Source organism: Tigriopus californicus, chromosome 6, assembly GCF_007210705.1.
Source record: "Tigriopus californicus strain San Diego chromosome 6, Tcal_SD_v2.1, whole genome shotgun sequence".
In the NCBI taxonomy this organism is placed as follows: domain Eukaryota; kingdom Metazoa; phylum Arthropoda; class Copepoda; order Harpacticoida; family Harpacticidae; genus Tigriopus; species Tigriopus californicus.
In genome coordinates, this window is record NC_081445.1 from 8139726 (window position 1) to 8161054 (window position 21329).

Sequence of the window (21329 nt, forward strand, 5' to 3'; positions counted from 1 at the left end):
ATGGTTGAGAGCCTCTCCCGTCCCCCGTTTCAAGTCCGATGTACATCATGGTGGTTGGGGCGCGCCAGCCCAGAGTGACGATGACATTAATTCTATGCGGAGGAATGAAATGTGAGCGTGGGGTGCTCTATGGGGTCATATCTCAGCTGCTGATCTCCAGTGCCAACCAACAACCTCCAAGTCAAGTTGGCCTACGGTACGTGGTAGAGCATTATCATCATCCCCATCGCTTTCGTCGAAGTCGACACCGAGGTCTTTGTTCGACACGCAGTCGAAGGAGGTGAGAGTTCCATCGCCTTAAAGCACACCGCGATCATCTCTTGGGGTTCTCCTTGAAGAAACTTTTCCTTGGGAGGTCAACACCGCCGATTCAGTCATCAATTGGATGTGGGCGTTGTTAGTTCTCCGAGAGAATCAATAGTGAGGCGCCCAATCCGTTGTGCCAAAACCAATTAGTGGGATTAATTAGTGCAATCACTTGACAGCTAGCTTCCGTGGCATCATCATCATCCTCTGAATTCGTGGAGGAGGGCCGAAATGGCCATGAAAGATTAATCGGACACACAAGGAGATTATAATGACTCACTTTGAGGCGAGAGATGCTCATTATAACGATGAGAGATGCCGAATGTGTGTGTGCACATGATTATTCATCAGGCTCATTAAGACCAATTCGAACAAAAATGGATGGCCACACGTGATTCTGGCACTGTCAGAAGTGTTCTCTCCAACATCTAAATGTAGAGTCCAGTTCCAAAACGCTTGGTCTTTTCTAAATGGTGATCGCAGAGTTTGACAACATGTCCGGCTCATTTAATCTGAGGCCTTTCTTTGGCGGATACCCGTTCCAAGGTGAGTAATCAAAGAACAATTCAAATACAGTTGAAGCAATGATCATTCATCTTCAATGCCATCCTTTGCCAGGTCAAGGACGCGTCAATCAATTGGGTGGAGTGTTCATCAATGGTCGTCCTCTCCCCAATCATATTAGATTGAAGATCATCGAGATGGCAGCCGCCGGGGTTCGACCCTGTGTCATTTCACGGCAACTTCGAGTCAGCCATGGTTGTGTGTCCAAGATCTTAAACCGATACCAGGAGACAGGTTCGATTCGACCCGGGGTGATTGGTGGGTCGAAGCCCCGCGTGGCCACGCCCGATGTCGAGAGCCGGATTGAAGATTACAAGAAGGAGAATCCAGGTATCTTCAGCTGGGAAATCAGGGATCGTCTTATCAAGGACGGTCTTTGCGACCGTTCCAATGCGCCTTCGGTGTCGTCCATATCGAGGATTTTAAGGGGTTCTGGACACATAGTCCAATCCACCATTCCTCCCCGACATTTTGAAACGGAGGAAATGCGCAGCAGAGACCATAGTATCCATGGGATTTTAGGAGGTAATTTCATCTCAGACTTAGCGTTTAGAGACGGCTTGGCAACTTCAGAGGCTAACATAGGTCACCCTTACACAATCCATTCAGTTAATGATAACAATTTCTGGGAAACAAGTTAAAACCATCCAGATGTGTCTCTTAGCGACTATGATACAATACACGGTAGTGCAAAGGATAGGAGGGTTGAAAGAATGGCATGCTCAATCGTTAAAAAGCTGTTGGCACGAGTAAATTTCCACTTTCAATGTTTTCGTTCACAGCTCACGAGGAAGATGACAGTGACGTGGATAGTGAACCGGGCATCCCATTTCCACTTTCAATGTTTTCGTTCACAGCTCACGAGGAAGATGACAGTGACGTGGATAGTGAACCGGGCATCCCATTAAAGAGAAAGCAACGACGAAGCCGAACCACATTTAGCGCCGAGCAGATCGAAGAGCTTGAAAGGGCCTTTGAGCGCACTCAATATCCAGATGTTTACACTCGAGAAGAATTGGCACAACGGACCAAATTGAGTGAAGCCAGAGTTCAGGTACAATCTTGCTTCTCCTAATCTGGTCTTTGACATGATCAAAAAATGCAATATGGATAGTATTAACAACATCAACTTGGTTCAGGTTTGGTTCAGCAATAGACGAGCTCGGTGGCGGAAGCAAGTGGGAAACCAACAAGCCGCTTTAACAGCCTTTTCGGCCTCAGCCGTGGCTGCAGCCGCCGCAGCCTCGGTCAGTGGTTATTCGGGAGCAACGGGAAATGCACCAACGGTGTCGGCTGGATACCATTCACTTCATGATTCTTCGACACTCAATCCTCACGGTAAGAAGAAGGCGTTTAAAAGGCAGTTTATTTAGTATATCTATAGGGATTTTGAGAGTTCCAAGACGAGTCCAACTGACATGATGCTGCCCTTTCGTAATATAATTTGTTTGGAAAATATATCAATATGTGGGTATTATGAAAAGAAAAAGTCAATATTAATAAGTAAAGCTCGAAAAAATAACTAGAGATTCGAATGCGAGTAGTTGTCTGAGCACAAGGTAACGTGAAGAGTTGCTGCTGTATGTAATGAAAACTAGTTTTGCATTGAGCCAGTTTTGACAACCATCTGGAATCTGCCCTCAACGGCAGAACAGGCTATTTTTCCGACCTTCTTTATTGAGTACCACGAATATTTGAAACCATTCTTGTGTTCCATACATTGAGGAAGAAAATAGCTTAACGCAAGCTTTACAAGCTTTAAAGACACTTGAAGGATTCTTTTATTTTTTTCTAATTTTTGGGGGTTGGCTTTTTCGTGGCCTAACAGCTACAATGAATGTAATCCGTAGTGCTATTAAAATGAAAGGGTATAATTCGTCTATTAATTACCTTTCACTCTTTACATGATATTTGGTCTTCCAACGAAGTTGAGTTGGCAGACCGAGTGAATGAAAATCATATTTATATCATATTTATGTTAAGTAGTTGCTCAGCTAGGTGAGTTCACAATTGGACACTTGCCCAGAAATTAACAACCATTAGTTGTACCCTATCAATCAGCGATTTTGCTAAAGTTTCGTCGCTCCAAAAATATTGAAACAGTAAAAAATATAAAAAATTATCTTGCCCAAGAAAATGAGCCACACCCTCGGGTTTTTTTCCTTTCCTTTCCCATGCATTCTCTTCATGACATCGTGTTTTGTTTGGGTAAAGACAATATTAATAACTATTGCCACAATATGGTTTAATTTGAAAACACTAGCAAAAATTGGGAGGAACAATCTACCACCAATGCCAGAACCAAACACCTGACATATCTGGTTCATTAAAAAATTTCCTCTTTTCTCAAAAAGCGTATATTGACTTACAGACAATACATGCATACGTACATACAAATGCCCCGGTTTCGGGCTTGCCATTAATGTATACCGAGAGCGTTGAACTCTTTCTGGTCAATACACGGTTTTTCTCACCCTCAGAGAGACGTATATGGGTCAAAACCTCAATGAACATATCTAAGTAACACAATATCACTTCTTTCAGAATTTCATATTCTTTTCGTCTTTGTAAAGCACAAGTTTGAGCCACTTGTTCAAAAGATACTTCAACGCTGGTTTGATATCACTGAATGCTCCTTCAATTTAACGATGTCTTCATTTGCAGTCACGAGCTTGAATCAAATCGCTTGGATCCAATTGTCCTCTTATTCGGGATTAATATTTCTGTACTTAGCGTGTTCGGCTCCGTCTAGTACAGTTTTCAACCTCAAAAGAGATTTTGTAATTGCCATATATTGGCAAGTACTCATTTCTGTTGAATGTCATCTCATTTAGGCAAAATATAGGCTCCAAAGCCAGGTACCAAACATCTAATTCCAAGTCATTTTCATTGCTCAAAATGGTGAATTTCCCTGTAGACTTTGCATAGAGGAAGGTAGACACGATATAAAATGGATTTTTTGAGCCTACTTCTCACGTAATAGAGTAATTGAAAAGCAGAAAAATATTTATGAAAGGATGTACACAAGGAATATAGTGATCGTATCAATACTATCAGTTATTATCATTATCAACTTACATAATGAATACAGGTGATCAGAGTCGGATACTTCGCACAAAAAACACTGTAAAATGATCCTAAACACCGTATCAAATCAGTACAGGGTGCGAGGTATGCAGCGTTATAATTTCAATAAAAATCTCGGTATTGATCCGATTATCAAAAAGTCAACCAATCGCTATGAAACACGGGACTTGGATGGATTGGGAGATACATCATATAATCTATTCAATTTAATTTCCATTTGCGTTTCAATCACTTTTGCAATACGAAGTCGGAATTGGCCAACAATCATTGAAAGTGTAACGCCGCATGCCTCGTACCCTGTAAGATGGACGAAAAACGCGAATAAAATTAAGAAATTTGAAACGAAACGAAAATTAAAAAAGTGAGACGAAAATATGGCTGAAAATTAAGGGTTTAGCAATAGAGACATAAAATGATTTGGTAATAGAAGGAACGGATGAAGCGTGTCTATTCTATGACCCCTTTTTGGCATGTTGACCATAATGAGCCAATAAAAGTGTTGCCACTTTTTTAATGGATTGGCTTTGGGTCATTGAAAGTTGTAGATATGCATAAGAAATAGAGAGATACAATTTAAGGGTAAACCTGACATATCACTAGCAAAGAAGGTTTGAAACTGTAGAAGAGCAGATATTCGCTCAAATATACGTCAATTCTTTTCACATTCTATGTGATGTTTTTATGTTTTGGGAATGCGCTATGCGAAATTATAATAGATATTTTTTTCGATCTGGCCCTTTTCTCAACATTACAATGAGGAATGATCTTAAAAGGTTTGGTGATTCCATTTTTTCTTACCGCGGGGAAATTCATTTCTTGCCTTAAAAAAATTGAGGGTCAAGTACAATAAACGTGTTAAATTGACGGAACTGATCATCAGAGTGAGTTTGGCTTTGCCGTTGCGTTAGTACGAGCCAAAGAGGAGCCGGTCAATAGATTCAACAATATGAGCTTGAAAAGCAGCAATTTGGCTCATGGGCGGGTTATTGATAATTTTGTGCCAAAAAGTTTATTTTTTGATTCAAAACTATGACATTCATGATTAAGGCCATGGTTGTCCTAAAAAAGGAAAAAAAAATACATGTAACGGCTCAAGATAGTCCAAGCCGCCTAAGAGTGCCCGAACGGCCTTATGACACTATTATATCTCCCCGCGGTAAGTAAAAAATGGAATCACCTAACTTTTAAAGATCATTCCTAATTGATAGGCTGAGTGAATGTCAATTTAAAAATGAATAAAATCGGCTCGCGAACGAGCATCCTGAACCACAAGGAACGCAACATTTGCCTTACCAATCTTAACAACCTACAATTCTTGTCAATTTTCAATGGGATGTCATTATTTCTTCCAGGAGGCGCTTCTTGGACCAACAATTTCTTTCCCCATCAACAAAACCCGTCAGCCATGTCTATGTCATCATCATTTGCGCCTCAAATGATGAGCATGTTAACCACGTCCAACAATGCATTATCTTCCTCAATTGGGTCGTCCGGCCATTTAAGTCAGCATCCACCTCCTCCAGTCAGTTCCGGATCTCCTCACGTGGACAGTCCTGCCCCCGGCAACGAGTACACAGAGTCATCCTCGTCCCTGAACGGTCCACCCACTTCGTCACCCGCTGGCAATGCAAACAATCACAATGACCTGGTGGATGCCAATCAGTGGGCTTCCAAACAGAGCCATTTGAGCTCGTGGAACAATCAGTTTCAGCACATGGTCCCACCTGGGACGACCAAAATGGAAATGAGCTCCTGGGGAGTGGATCCCAGTGCCTCTGCGGGTTGCTACGGCCCAATGATGAATGAAATGTTCGGTCAGACATTTGCTCCAGCTGCGGCGGGCGGCTTGACGTCTTATCCAACTATGGCTGCTTTGGCCGCCACTGCGGGCTCGGAGCTTGGAAACAATAACCAGTACAAACATAGACCATGAAAACGTTCTTGTATTAGTCAATTTCTGTATAGACGTGAAGGCAATTACACGAGCACAAGATAGATCATTCAAATGTCACTAAGAATCGCTTCCTTTCTGCGGCATTCTTCATTAAGGCTATGCGGGTGATAATTGCTGTGGGTGTGGGTTCAATGCCGAGGTTTGGGTTTGGTTAGGGACGGAGTTGCTTCGACTTTGGGGTCGTTGCAGGGCTCCTGGACCATCCTCATCTAATCACTCGGCCTTGACCTTGGCCCAATATTAACCCCATGGTCAATAGGATGGCAAGAAAAATCTGGAATGGTTACCCTGATGAAACGATGGAACCGACTTTTGGTGTAGCAGAAACTATATTACCTTCAGAATGGACATGCTTGAAAGTTCGGTGAAAAAATGAGACTGAGCAAGGCATTTTGAGACAAAATAATTCAATAAAATCCGGTTTGAATAACGTCGTGCTTGACGAAGGGAAATCGCTTTGGATTGCAACAAGTATTCAATGACACCTAATTCGACATTGGATTCAAATTTGAACCCAAGTGAAACTTCAAATTCTAAATATGCTTGCAGAAAATAACTCATGCATATTAACACTACGCCTCTTGGTTATGCTCTAATTGTACATAAAGGTTAAATAACTATTAGTGAATGTGTTGAAGCCATGTCCAATTGATATTAGCTCAACAATAGAAGAAATTGGCAACGAGAATAGCAGGGATCTTTCCCCCCGGTGCCGTGGGTTCAAATTCCGGTCCCGGAAGTTAACCTAATGCAAATCCAGATGCTCAACTTTTGTGGCACCCAAATTCGTAAACTTGTAGAGTCAGTTAGTTGGGTTCGAAGACGTCTCGACTTTTCTTGTACTCCCATTCAACAGCATTGATGAGCTTGATTTTCTTGCAGCATTCTCTTATTTGTTTAGCTTTTATTGAGCAAAGCTTAGTGTCTTTGAGTACGTACATAAACCTCTACGACACTTACCTCTATGTTTGCATTTGTGCAAGTGACGTCTCCACACTATTGCCCGATTTTAGAAAATTAGAAACACAAACTTGTGATATGTGAGCAATTTTTTGAACCAATGAACCCAAATGTGCAATGCTTTAGGGTGACGTGCTTGTGTCGTTAACTTATTCCCCATGTTTATGTCATTCTTATTCCTTGGGGTTTTGCGCTAAGTTGTCCTATAATACAATCAGATTTAATGCACGATCTCTTCGGCACTTCACTTTAAATAGAGCACAGACCCAGAAAACGGGATAGTCCAAAATGGCCACAACAGTAGCTTTTGCTCTTTTTTTTTTAAAAACGAATTTGACACTTAAATCAAAATTGCTCTCTCTTTTGTCTCTCCTTTCAAGAAGTTCCACATGTTTTGTGGCATCATTTTTTACATTGACATATTTCTCTCTTAAACAAAAGGCATTAAAGGTAACACCATTGCCTGGGGAGAGTCTACTTCTATCTTACTTTTGGCATTGCAAGGCTGTCATTCCTGGCATTTACTTTAAGAAAACAAACAGAGCATATTGTGACCAAATTTGATGTAGAATGCAACTTTTGAAGTGTCAATTTTGGACGGTTGGTGTTGATGAAAATTCAATCGATTACCAAAATAGTGTGTACTCATATCTAGGTCACGCTCGAACTTGCAGCTAAACCATCTAAAGCTTCACAACTTTTTACACAATGCTAATTTCCTGTCGAGCTTTGTTTGGAACCTTTTACATGTTAATCAAAAATGGACAGACAGACAATCAGATCGGTCGAATTTGATGTTGTAAACTCAACCTCGTAGGTTTCAGACTAGAGGGTCTCCTAGTTACACTAGCTCCTTAAACGTTAATTTCCGACACCAGACTTTGAACCTACAAAACTCGGGATGAAGATTATTAACATTTTAAACCTGCCTCTAAGACCATTAATCCCAATATATAGTCTGTCATTTTCGCGAACTTTCACACATGCCTGCTTAAACCAAGAGGAGTAAGTTACACACGGGAAGCTGACCTAACCTTTGTCATTGTTCCTTTTCAATCATTCCAGTTTTTGGAGATGCGCTGAGCTATTTGATGGAAAGATGAATCGTACCTCCAACATCTTTTGTACTTTCAGGTACTTTCATGTCAAAAAGATCTCTTCTATATAAGCGTTATGAATTGTAAAAATCTTGATAAGTTATGGCTGAAATTGCGTTTGAAGTTGCAGAAATATATTATATATGTCGCTGATAAAATTGCAGAATATGCAGATAGAATAAAATTTTAGAAAATCTTGGACATGCAAGTCTTTTGCAGCATTTGCAACATGCACATTTTGGCCGGCCAAAGCTAATAAAAAGTGGTTTTTTTTTTCAAAGACTGTACCTTTTGTTTTTGTAGCACTAAAATCGTTGCTAGAACTTTTGAGCAAACTCTTAACCGGTGTTATGATTAACACCATGCCATATTAACCAGTTTCAAGATTGAACAAATCTACAGTTCTACAAACAAAACCTTTGCGAGTATGTCAAGAACCCCATGATTAGCCGTTCCAAACAAGTAAAATTGACTCCAAGTTTCTGAGCTGTTGGCTAAAAACGGAGTACTTAAATCATATACAAACAAAGATATGAGAGCCAAACATGCGAGAGCGTTGCTGTGACAATTTTAGAAGATAGTGTGTAGGAAAATACAAACTAAGGCATTATGTATATTTTAAAGTCAGTTATCCTCAACTTTGCTCTTTTCAGGTAATGTGTTAAAAAGTTTCCCTTCCTGATTTCTGGTTTATCGATAAAATGTCTCCCAATTAAGATTGCTCAAAGGATGCGACTACATTGTCACGACGTCCATATTAAGGTGCAGCAAGAAGGGAAAAAATGCAAAAAACGCAAAACAAAAGCGAAATGGAGGTGCCTTTTAAAATGTACTTCTCTTTTTTAAGTGACTCTCAAAAATAACCAAATCAAAAAGTGAGCCAGGCAGCTAAAAAGATTAATTGATTTGGCTACAGTATCGTTAATCGTGCTTAGTTAACGCATCAAAAATTACATTGTGTTAGTATGTAAGAACGTCATAGGAGAGGAAATGATTTTTTTAACTTGATAGCTTGACCATACGTTGTAATTTTCTACGAAAAAAATCAACATTTTGAGCCAAAACGTGAAAGATGAAAACAATTGCAACAAAATGACAGATAAAAAAAAAATAATGTAAAATGATTGGCAAAAGGAAGTTAAATGCATTTATTTATTATGGAACAGCCCCACTGATGACATATTACAACTGATATTGTACATTTGAAATGGGGTGGCAAATCAAATTGAACTCCCTGACTTTTGAGAGCTTTGTTTCTTTAGCTATCTATTTCGTTGAACAAAAGTTCTGATTGCGTGCTGTTATTTATTAGTCCTGAGGCGAGTCGATCAAAACTTGGACTCACGCGAGTCTTTGAGTGTGGACTCGAGTCCTTTATTGAACTTAAGTCATGCAAAAGCGCCTTTGATTTTTTTTGCTTTGCTAAACAAGTCTAGTGCAATCACCCTTCAAAGGCTGGTTTCTTACATGGTTAATTCATGAAGGAATGATCCCCGTTTTCTGACAAAATCCAATGAAAATATGGACGAGAGTCATTTCGAGTCCGGCCAATGTCTCCAAATTTGAAAAAAAGACTCGAGTGCACTCAGACTCGAGCCCGACCTCAACCAAACACTACCACAAATGAACAAGTTATGTACATACAACATTTTTCATTGAGTACGCTAACGTAACTAACCCACATGAATAGGGTTAGAAGAATACATCTTTCATTGAAATCAAACATTCATGTATTTTGGTCATGATATTTTTGAAGCGTCTTCAAACAAGGCAAGAAAAGGTTTCAAAATAAAGGTTTTAAAACAAGATTTCTGTTTCTTTGGGTTACACTTATTGAGTAAATAAGCTAGGCTGGTGTATGGCTAAGATAGAAGACCTTTTCTATCATAATTCTGATATTCAATCTAAGTAGCGCCTTTCTAGTGTTGTAGCCGGAGTTGTGTTCTTACCAAGGCATTTACTTCCGAGCCAGTCTTGTGGACATTGCTCGGTACGAAAATTTTATCAACATCAAGATACCAGCTATACGACTTACTGAAGTTAATAGCTCACAAAAAAATAGTCTTCTTTTGAGGCAAAGTGATTTCATTGATTATTAGTAATTGCAACACAGAGCAAACAACCAGACACAACCTTGCATTTCCGTTATCTCTTGCCTTTGGCAGAAACAATCACTAGTTTGTGTCCTTATGTATGAAGTACGTACCCAATATAAGTAGCAGGATAACCTTATTTATATCAGGACGGTTCAAACAATACTGATCAGTTTCAACCTGGACACCATGAAGACAGCAATCATTGTTTTGGCTCTTTTGACTGTCTCTGTTCAAGGGAAATGGCCTCATTTGAGGACAACTTGGGCTCCAGTTCCGGGATTGGGAGGATTTAACCCTGAACCGCGTACCCAAGTGGAATTAAACGCTGAGGGATGGGTGAAATTGTCATCTTGCTCTGATGGCGACCCCAAGTAAGCTTCATCATATTGTTTGGGCCTTTGAGTATAGCATTTACACAAACCAATGGTATCTATGATTGCAGTTTCCCTGGCGATCGTTACGCTCGATCAAGGGCCGACAACGATATCGTGCTCGTGTTTGATGGAAACGGTTTCATCGCAGGCATTCAAACGATAGTGCCCATGGACAAGGCTATGAATGATGAATATCACCAATACAGTACGGACAAATTTTATCAAATCGGAGATTTCTTTGGAGCAAAAGCCTACTTTGCCACAACCTATTTCGTGGACCCGAGCATCATCTGCAACGGAGGTCGGACTCAAAGCGAGTTTGAGGATCAAGGCACGGGAAATCTCGTTGCCATGCAAACTGGACCAACCATTGCCGATCTCCATTATCCTCCTTTGGTGGAGGAGGATGCCATGACATCGGTAAGACCTTTTTTGAGACGCCGGAAAACTCCAACAACCGTTATTCCACGTCTTCCTTTGAAGACATAATCATCACAATCTATCGTCATGAAAAAAGTTTGTGTCAATATTTCCAGGACATGTGGTACGAGCACAAATGTTTCTTTAACATGGGAGTTCATTACTTCACATTCGACTACAACCCGGACCAACCCTGCACAGAGGTCGTTCCCTACCAATTGGTCTACATTGATGGAAAACTCAATGGGATCGTGTTCCAACACATTGCCAAACTGGACTCTCCTCGATTTGAATCGGTCAACGCCCTGGCTATTAATGGTATTGTGGATACTCCACCCACTTGTCTTTTGGACCTAACTGAAACTCCAGGAGTTAGCACTATGCACGTGTACGTTGGGGATTATATTATTGTTTGCTAAGACGTCATTCAAAGTGAATTATATGGCAATACAACCTGTCCCAACCATGTAACGACTGTTTTCAATTGATTTGGAAGCTAGTCGCGAGCAAACTGGAAGAATTTTGATTTTTTGTTACACAAAACACATTTCTCTCCGAGGCACATAGGACTCAATCCAGGATGTGTAGGCTTTCACATGACCATAATACGACGGCTCTTCTCGGCTTCCGCATGTGCCCCATAACATAAAGCTAAAGACACCCATTAAAACTGGCACTTTGCGATTAGTCACAGGGTCAGTCATCACTCGAAAAGCAGGCCCTCCACTATCTCCAAAACATCCGGGTCCACCTTCCAGGAAATGAGTTTGAATGTCGCCAGTCTCGGTCAATTTCGCCTGAAGTTGGGCACGGACGGAATCTCGCGATATCTTGCTCAATCTGCCATCGAGGTTCAACCTGTAAATGCTTTCGTCCAATTCGTTGGTATGATTAATGCCCACACAAAACAGATTGGCCCTCTGCAGGTCCCGATACTCCTCGGGCTGAACGGATGGCTGTTCGATTTTCAGATTCTGACCCATTTCATAAACACACTTGTCCGCATCGAAAACGGACACCGTTGTGGCCTGCGAGTCAATTTTGGATGGAATCGGCTCATTGCAGTAATCTTGGCGCTTATCGGGTGAGCAAAAGCCCCATCCTGAATCGATATCCGGCTCGGCATCAGCGTGTATTCCAGGATTTCGAGTGGAGCACCATCCTTTGGAGCCTTTGGGAGGTATCTTTGGGTAACACGTCACATTGAGAGTATTTTGGTCGTTGTTGAAAACAAAGGAAGTCCTCCGGAACGAACCCGGAAAAAGAGCCCAGAGTGTCTGACAAACTTGATTGGAAGCACTAGGCGTTTCACCTTGAATGCATTTATGATGTTGAGTTCCGTTGTAGAGGAAATCAAGACCGCAATACTGAGTTTTATGCTCACGCGAGCAATCCTTGGGTCGACCACATACAGCATATTTCTCTGGTCCGGATTCATCCGTCATACAATGGGGCACGTATCGTCGGCCGTAGCCTGCAATTTCGACTTGTTCACTTGGTTCGACTTCTCTTGAGGAAAGACACACAGGCACTATTCCATCTTCATTCGACTTGTGGAAGAAAGATCCGGGCTCCAGTTCCACCAAAGCGATATCAAACCCGCGCCAACTGAGAGACTCGCTTTCAAAACCTCGATGAAGGATGGCTCGCTTCACTTTTCTCCATGTAGCACCTCCAAGACCTACTGTATCATTCAATTGGAACTCCTGCTTAAAAGGCCGTGTCCAAAAACCCTCAGTCGGGATCTCTTTCAGAACATCGGGCTTCTCGACAAAACTGTACTCCAAGTTCTGATCGCGAAGATCCACCTCCAGATCACCTTGGTCGTTACTGAACCCAACATACTCGAGACTGTTATAGCAATGTGAGGCAGTAATGATCCAATTGTCAGAGATCAGGGATCCGGTGCATCCGGGAAGTTGGACCAAAAAAGCTTGTTCCAACTTGGCATGGCTGCTCGGGAGCGATATCACCACACTTAGAAACAGCACGGCATTCGTCATCCACATGGTCTCATTCGTATGGCACTAAACAACTTGACTGTCTTTGCCCTTCAATCACTTGTATTTTATTCTGATGCGCGATCAGGTTACTTCTTTGCTCGGGAATTCCGTTCCTCTGTTCAAACAGGTTCGTTAGTCAGCCCTTACGAATTAAGTACGGAAATGAATGCCAAAGCGTCTTCAAGAATCACATGGCGCCGAGTTTTCCTTCGCTGAATAATGCCATTGGGAGTCATTTGGAGTCATTTGGCAGCTATTGTGGTAAAGCTTCACAGAAAAATGACAGATGCTTGCAATTGCACACTGATAACTACATTATACGACTGAATATGTTTCCACTTCTGTAGCTGTTGTTTTGGTTGTTGTTATTGTTCGACAGCTTGCTCGGACAGCTGTTGAGTCCATGCTGTCTAGCTGGCTAGCAGTAAGATCCATTCGAGCAGGTACAGAACAAGCGGTTGTGAGGGCAGGGAGCAGCTGTCTCAATCCATTCCAGTTTGTTGTAGAACGAGAGCAAGAGCGAGAGGAGTGCTCACGAGCAACAATAATGAAATGAAATGGCCTTTTTGTAACCACTATAATAGTTGTATGAGATAAAAAAGTGAGTAAAAGTGGAAAATGAAAGTTTTTAATACAAAATTGGGTTATTGAACGCTTTCAAAAAACAGGCGCATATGTTTGTTATATTTCTTTATATGAGCCGATATTGTTATCCATATAACTTCGTCACCAAAAGAAGAATTAACCGAGGAGTACATAAATGTTTGGAAAAGAAATTATCGGCAACTCAAGTTTTCCGTACAACACGAATAAATCTTTCGCCTTTTACTAAAGATTTCCGTGTATGGGAGACACCTATTCTCAAATCGTCTGAAACTATTTTGCTTGTTCCTACAATTGCATTGATAATAACGAACATGTAGCCGTAGAGAGCGCCTCTTACCAGTCATATATTTAACACCCTTTCGGTTTACACCAGATTGGGTGTCGCCACATATTAGTAACAAGAAACCGTTGAAAATGAAACCAAAATTCCCATCAAATAATCCATTTATTTACAAGCTTCCATACAAGTGTGTTGTGTAATGAGCAGCGTGAATGTTTGCATTTTAGCATAGAGGGACTCAAATTACAGCTACCAATGTTCTCGATTACCTCGCCCCACTTTTGAATTTTAGTCGAGCTACTTCAGTCAATTTTCTCTCGTCGCCACTCAGATGGGAAAGCAAAAAGGTTAAAATAACCCTAACAACAAGCAACATCCCATTGAATATGAAACAAAGATAGGTAAAACTGCAACTAAATTCAGATACTCTATACAGTGCTAGCACCCACCCAAGCCAATGCCTCTACAATGCGAAGTCATAGGCCATACAGCTTACATCTACTTAGAATATCGAATTTGTCTCCCTTTCCTCCCATTGTGCGCTTTGTACCATACATGCCTAACATCCTAACATCCTCCTTTTCCTTGTCCGGTAATTCATCAGCACAGGCCCTTTCTCCGACATCTTTAAACCAACATTTCAACTCACGTATGACATTATTCATTACTCCATTCATTAGTCAAAAGGGGATTAGCGCGTACGCAGATCCCCCACTAACATAAATTACGCGCTCGAGTTACCCACATTTGGGGTAATCGCAAGGGTCAGCCCATTCGAAGTGCAATGAACGAGCCTCGCCTTGGAGGAACCGCCTTGGTGATCACGGTTAACCTCTGCGCCAGGTAAGTATGCTTGTACTATATGTTACATTACAATATTATTCATCATTCTCTCCAACTTTTGGTGACTAGGTATTCATTAAAATCATTAAACCTTTTAGCTCATCAATGCCAACAAATGTGGCATCAATATATATATCGTTAAATAGCCATTTTTTACATGAAGGCAACTTTTTTTAAACATTTTTCACCAAAATGATCTTGGTTCACGTATTAGTGCAATCAAAACTAGTACTTTCTCTGCAATTTGCCTTCCAGAGTTAGAAAAACACCTCATTTAGGCGCTGGATAGACTGACAGAGGAAGGGACAATCATCTCTAGAAGGGGAGGAGGGGAAGTTCAGATTAGAATCACAACAAAATTGAAAACACCACTATCTTGATCAACAGGAGGGAAGAACAGACAAATGCAATATGATATAGCAATGATGTGAAGTTCTGTTGGCTTATAGGTTTACAACAATTACCCTTCTTTACTTACAAAATAGCATCACACAAGGAGTCCTCTAACTGATGAAGAATAACTTACGAATAACCATGCTCTATAAAATGTCACTAAATTCTTTAAGCTAATAGTGGAATGGCATATTTGTTTAATCGGAAATGGACTAAAATTGTCGGAAACAAGGAGCGGGCTCTTCTTCATCATCAATGACTTTAAGGCTACTACATTTTCTTTAAACCATACTTCGCTTGCCAAGGAGGGATTGAATGTAACAACCGAAGGCAACAAAGATGTTCTGTTATGTTTCCTTGACGTGCTGCTGTATAGAGGATTCAATTCCATCGTCTTGACAGAAAACAAACTCACCTACCTTTTTACCTCATAGTAAATTAACTTTTTGCATTGATTTCAAAACTTTTACTTTGCCTCTTCAAATCCTTACACTTCTCTTCATCTATCAATTCCTCGGCAATCAATACGTCTCATAAATTTGTCTTTGGATTTTGAAGGCCAGTCTTGTCGCTATTGCCCTGGATTGAAATGTGATTAATGAGTAATGACAATGTATAATGAATAGTAGTTTTGATGCGTACGTCCTTCAACAGCCATCAATGAAGAACTCTTTTGGTGTGAGTAGAAGGTACTCAAACTAGAGGGTGCCATCATCAAGCAGCTGCAATTGTATTATAACTCAGTTAATGATTAGACCCGACCAAGACTTGCGGATGAATATGGTCTTCATTGACAGCAAATTTGATTTAAAAAAGTCAATGAATCTGCATGTTTGTTAGTTTGTTAATGTCGATAAATTGAGCGTTCTTTAAAAAAACTCCTATTGAATTTTGGGTGCCACTTCAGTTGTTTCCCGCTTCAATGTTCCTTTAGGATTACCTTCATGATGTCATTCATTAGTGTCTGATTCATTCATTTCTCAAAGGGTCCGTGTAAAAGTACACCTTTTAAGAAGCTCATCAAGATATTTTTGATTGGTTTCTCCCATACACGGAAAACTATTGACTTGTGAAACTCATCGAAGCTAACAAATGTGACACCAACAGACCTATTAAGTAGGCATTATTCATATCTAGACATTCTATTATTTTCGTCTATCAGAGAAATTCTCCCATCCAGAAGAATAGTTCAAATAATTTAACAGTTTATTTTGGCAAATATGTTCCAGGGTAACTCGATTTTTTTCCGATTTGTCGACTTTTCCGTTTTGTGGAGTGTTCCGGTGTGTCAAGTTCTCCCGTCTGTCGACTTTTCCTGTGCAGAGTTTTCCGTTGTGTCGGGTAACTAAATAAGAAAATCATAGACGTGTTGTCACTATGCAACCTTCGAAAAAACGGTTGTTTTTTATTGTGGTGGGCGCTCCAATTATTCTCAATTAAAAGAAGAAGAAATACCATTATTATCTTGAAGACGTGGTTTTCAAAAGAGTCAGTTAACAACAATTTTATTCCTAACTGATTGTCAATCCATTCATTTGTTGGGATCACTCGGCATTTGCACCTAATGTTGGTTTATGCAAGTGAAGTGGCTTTTATTGAAGGAATATTTCAAAAAATGAAGAAGAAAGGAAAATCCCTGATCAATGTGAAAAAAAGGTTATTGAATGAATTAAGTTGAAGATGAACAAACTTTGTAGATAAGACAGTCCCTACTACGGCAATGGGCTAATAGGCTTATGAACACACTGAGTGCATTCAGTGTCCAGTGCAGTGCTGCCAGTTCCCTTGGCTCCGACCATGCCAGAATAGCTCTTAAAATATGTCAATGGAAATTGAAATATGCCAGAAAACATGCCCGTAAGAGAAAAACATCCCATGTTTGCAACCTTCTGCAACACGTGGAGGTCGTAATTCTAATTTAGCTTGAATAATTTCCATAATGGTTGACCTTCTGAAGCACAATTTCAATGATCTAGAGCATGTTTTTACTCACTATTTGAGCGTTTATGGGCTTCAGGGGCGTGGTAAAAAGCATTGATCAAAATCTTAACAAGGGGAGTAACGCAAAGCTACTCTTTAGGAACCAGAAAAAGATCAAACATTGTCTTTTGAATAATTCCATCATAAAAATTGTTCATTGGTTAGAATTTGAACACGATTCTTGATTAATTAAGCCATTTGAAATTACAATAAGAAATAGATTTCCCACAATTTGTGGAAACAGATCTGTAAATGTACTACCCCAAATTTGTTATTCTAAGTAACTCTGTTGTTGGTTTTTTGTTTGGGATGTTATTAGGTCAGAGGCCACCATATCGTCCACTTCCAAATTTTGTTAGGCATTTTCATGTCTGGTATCCGTTTGGTTCTCCTTCAGTTGGTGTGGTTAGCGTTTAAATGCTTCCTTTGAAGAAAGATTGGGGGGAGGGGGAGATTTGAACCAGGGACCTCTCTCAATCTAGGACACTAAAATGTGAGGAAATGTTACAATTACTGTCAGAATAACCATAATATATCTAAAAGTATGTCAAAATTGAAATCTCAAAGCCAGAGGGGTTTAAATTACATCAGAAATTCAATTTTTTAGCAATCAAAAATACCACCTGCAGAGGTTTGTTCAAGACCTAGTCGGAAAAAATATTTAGTTGTAACATCCTTGGTGCAATTGGAGAACAGCATAGATTCATGATTAAGTAGAGATTCGAGAATGACAGCTATAATTATGATAAAAAGGTAATGGGCAACGATGGGCGTCAAAGAGAGGAAGTAGTACCATAATCATATTATTAAATCTGATCATAATCAAGCCACTGAGGTTTTCTTGACAAGATCAATTATATATAAGTTAGAGGAACTTACATAACAAATTTAAATACGATTGGGGCATTGGTTGACAGTTTAGAGTTAAATGAGATTTAGTACTGTCCGTGTACTTGAGCGAGTCATTTGAAGGAAAATTGACATCACAATTATCCAAAAGGACGATTTGTGGTGACGCAAGTTAGTAATTCTCAATAATGAGTGTAGTAGTCCTAAAATGCCCTCAGTTCTACAAAATTCATTCAATTGATCTGAAAATATGTACCTAGGCTTCAGATTGCCATACCCAAAATTGGTTACAAAATGGGATGATGTTGCGGTTTATGTGCACGAGCTTGGTCGAGAACTCGTCAGGAGCAATGATTTCAGCTGTACCTTTTTTGTAAATCACTTTCATTTCTACCATCAGATCAAATACATCTCTCATTACTTTACTACACGCTTCATCCTTACTTGACCACTCGAACGATCATGCGATGGCGTAGTCGGCACGTACGAATTCTATAAGTACTGTCTTCGGCACATCCCTGATCTGAGACCCGTGGATTTCCTCGATTTTCCATTGGTGTGAGCGTTTCTGACCCATTGTGGTTCGTGCTTTGGTGTCCCGCGCGGAAGTTTATGGTCCATCCATCCGGTGTTATCCCGTAGTGTTGAAATCAACCAATCTTCTTCCCGTTTCCGAGGATATTTTCACGGCCTCCGTCTCCTTCTTTGTCACGTAAGCCATGTCCGATCGTGAGGCGATTCAAATCTTGAAGGCCAGTCGAAAAGGCCTTAAAGCCGCTTTGACTCGGGCCAGGAATGTGACCGAGTCCGCCTTTCAAGATTTCGTCGAGGGGGATGATCCGGTTTTGCTAAAAAACTTTATACTACACTGGGATGACCGGTTGCAAAAGTTTTTAAACGCTGAAGATCAGGTCACTTGCCATCTGGCATCTGATATTAAGGATTTTGATCCTGCCGTAGACGAGCACTTGCAGGCTTTTATCAAAGCCAAATCGAAAGTAATTGGTTTCAAAAGAGATATGGAATTTTTTAATTCTTTGATCCGAACTGATTCGACCATTCGACCAGTTCGTGAATCTGGGCCTGGTCACCAGAGTCTACCTAGAGTAGATGCCAAGAAGCCCCCATTGCTTCAAGAGGATACTGACCACAAGCAATTCACTCGTTGGCGTCCTTTGTGGAATAATTATTCCCAATTAATCTCTCTAGATCAGCGTGAACGAATTATCCAGGTTATATTATTCTGGGAATGCTGTAGCTCTGGATTTCTGAGGATTATTAATTACTCCCTGGGATCAAGATGGAATCTGGCCGTCCTGTCAATGAGATATTGGATCTTATTGACGACCATCTTCGCAGTCTCCGTAATTTCCATTTGGATTTGCGGGACCTCTTGTGTGTGCATCAAAAAGAGGGCCAAAATTACTCTTCTTTTTGAAACACCATTCGAGAATTGGCCGATTATGCCGATATTCTGTAAATATTACAGAAGACCACCTTTTAATTGCGCATCTGTTACAGGGAATGTGAAATGACATGGACAAGGCCAAGACTATGGAATAGAATCCGTCTACATTCAATGAGGCCCGGAAGTATATTCTGGAATTGGAAACGTCCCGTTCTGGTGGAAAAGAACTTGTATCATCTCCATCTGCCTATGGGGCGAGAGCTATTGATCAATCCGTGAATGCCGCCAAGTCTAACTATAAGAAGAATGGTGGAAAGTCTGGCAAGATGGATTTCAAGAAGCCTGGATCATCCGAGAAGTGTCCATTTTGTGGAAATTCAAAGTGGCATTCTCGTGAGGAGTGTCCCGCCATGAAGTCCTCTTGTCATGGTTGTGGGCGTGCTGGTCACTGGCTACCGGTATGCCGCCAAAAGGGCCAAATGAAGAGGCCAAACGGTAAGAATTACCGTGAGGAGGAAAAGGCAAGTGGTGTTCATTTTCACATAGCCTCTACTTCTCGTAAGAACCTCATGAATAGGATTGATGTTCGTGTCACCTCGAGGATCGTCTAAGTTGGCAAATCTCCGTTTTTGTGCGGATACAGTAGATCAACCTTTGATGACTCTCGTCTCAAACCCATGTGTGGACCAATTGTGGGCGATCCGATGGTTATTACCCTAATGGAGGGAGCCAAACCATTCGCGATCAATACGGCCTACTAGATTCCACTTCCACAACACGCCTTGGTCAAGGAGATACTCGATGGGATGGTGGAGAACTATTAAGGATGTGTATAATGCTGATCAGTCTAGGTGGCAACATGAACAAGACAAGAATCTGCTCCCTAGGGATAGCAGAAAAAGTGATATCATCTCTTGAGCACGTTTTTAACAAAATTTACAATTTCTAACTTTTTAAACAGATTTTATTGTTTATTGTCACCATTGTATGACTGATTCTGTTACCTTTTGTGTCCAATCTGTTTAACTTAACTGTTCAGAGAAGCAAATCGATATTGGATCCGCTTTCCGATGCGGTAACGAACACGCCACCGACGGAGGGCGTTTCGCAAAAGAGCTTACTGGCTACAACTGCAACACATTAGGTAATCTTGCCGGGATATATCAAAGTTCTCCTAGTTCCAGAACCCAAGGCCGTGGACACATATTGTCTCGTTCACGAATTGAACATAGGCAAAGCTCTCGGTCACGGTCTCCTTGTCTTTCTTGGAACTCAGGAAGATCTAGCATCTACCGGGATTCATAACAACGGAATACAGGTCCGTACAACTCCTATTCTTCTTGTCAATGTTCAGCCATCTACGGAGAAATCTTTCGCGGTGTGCAGATATGGGATTCCGATTTTCATAGAGTACATGTTCAATAAACTTGACATTCTTCTCCTGTGGGATATACATGGTGCATGGATCTGGGAATATCAGTTCAAGACAAAACAGCTCAGCTTCAAGCGTACGCAACACCAGTTACCCAAAATTGTTATTTCTTACATTGCTCAGTCGTCCTTCTCTAGGAACACTGTCTACTCATTCCTCATCAACCTTCCGTCTTGACCACGTTAAACAGACTGCTATAGACCAAACATAAATTAGGAACCAAATGAATACGGGGCATAGGCTGTTTCTTGGCACGCCGAGATTTGTTCGTATAGAGACAATTAAAGGAGATTAGCGCGTACGCAGATCCCCCACTAACATAAATTACGCGCTCGAGTTACCCACATTTGGGGTAATCGCAAGGGTCAGCCCATTCGAAGTGCAATGAACGAGCCTCGCCTTGGAGGAACCGCCTTGGTGATCACGGTTAACCTCTGCGCCAGGTAAGTATGCTTGTTCTACAAGTCTTAAACGACCCTATCAAACACAGCATCTTTTCTCTTGTGACTACAAACAACTATCTTTTCTTTCACTCATTGTGTCTGATAACAGATAACAATTCATCTTGAAATTATCTATTAAGCTAACCAAATTTTTTAGCCCGGATTCCATTTAAGTACCATCTGAGATCAAACGAGCCAATTTCAAGCCCAAACGAAAACAATCTCTAACTTTGA

General features: G+C 40.8%; 2 protein-coding genes, 1 long non-coding RNA gene and 3 other non-coding genes across 7 annotated transcripts; 3 read left to right on the forward strand and 3 right to left on the reverse strand.

The window, feature by feature from the left end:
- The first annotated feature begins 43 nt into the window (after positions 1 to 43).
- LOC131881680 (protein gooseberry-like) lies at positions 44 to 6169 on the forward strand. Of its 2 annotated transcripts, none has more exons than XM_059228618.1 (5): positions 44 to 852; positions 925 to 1395; positions 1728 to 1924; positions 2010 to 2208; positions 5310 to 6169. In XM_059228618.1, exons 1-5 carry the CDS (start codon positions 777 to 779, stop codon positions 5888 to 5890), a joined length of 1524 nt encoding a protein of 507 aa, XP_059084601.1. In that variant the 5' UTR covers positions 44 to 776; the 3' UTR covers positions 5891 to 6169. The 2 variants fall into 2 exon arrangements, with proteins under 2 accessions (XP_059084601.1, XP_059084602.1); XM_059228619.1 differs by having other exon boundaries at positions 52 to 852; positions 925 to 1200.
- LOC131881682 (uncharacterized) lies at positions 5883 to 8888 on the reverse strand. Its single transcript, XR_009373381.1, has 2 exons — positions 6248 to 8888; positions 5883 to 6185 (listed from the first exon to the last, which is right to left on the reverse strand). It is a non-coding gene; the product is annotated as an uncharacterized LOC131881682 (long non-coding RNA).
- A 1296-nt stretch (positions 8889 to 10184) lies between these two features.
- On the forward strand, positions 10185 to 11329 carry LOC131881681 (uncharacterized). The gene is made up of 3 exons (XM_059228620.1): positions 10185 to 10435; positions 10507 to 10858; positions 10975 to 11329. Exons 1-3 carry the CDS (start codon positions 10251 to 10253, stop codon positions 11275 to 11277), a joined length of 840 nt encoding a protein of 279 aa, XP_059084603.1. The 5' UTR covers positions 10185 to 10250; the 3' UTR covers positions 11278 to 11329.
- Positions 11330 to 13646: 2317 nt separating this feature from the next.
- LOC131882859 (U5 spliceosomal RNA) lies at positions 13647 to 13766 on the forward strand. The gene has a single exon (XR_009373545.1). It is a non-coding gene; the product is annotated as a U5 spliceosomal RNA (small nuclear RNA).
- Positions 13767 to 14432: 666 nt separating this feature from the next.
- LOC131882856 (U1 spliceosomal RNA) lies at positions 14433 to 14598 on the reverse strand. The gene has a single exon (XR_009373542.1). It is a non-coding gene; the product is annotated as a U1 spliceosomal RNA (small nuclear RNA).
- Positions 14599 to 20937: 6339 nt separating this feature from the next.
- On the reverse strand, positions 20938 to 21103 carry LOC131882862 (U1 spliceosomal RNA). Its single transcript, XR_009373548.1, has one exon. It is a non-coding gene; the product is annotated as a U1 spliceosomal RNA (small nuclear RNA).
- Positions 21104 to 21329: the final 226 nt, after the last annotated feature.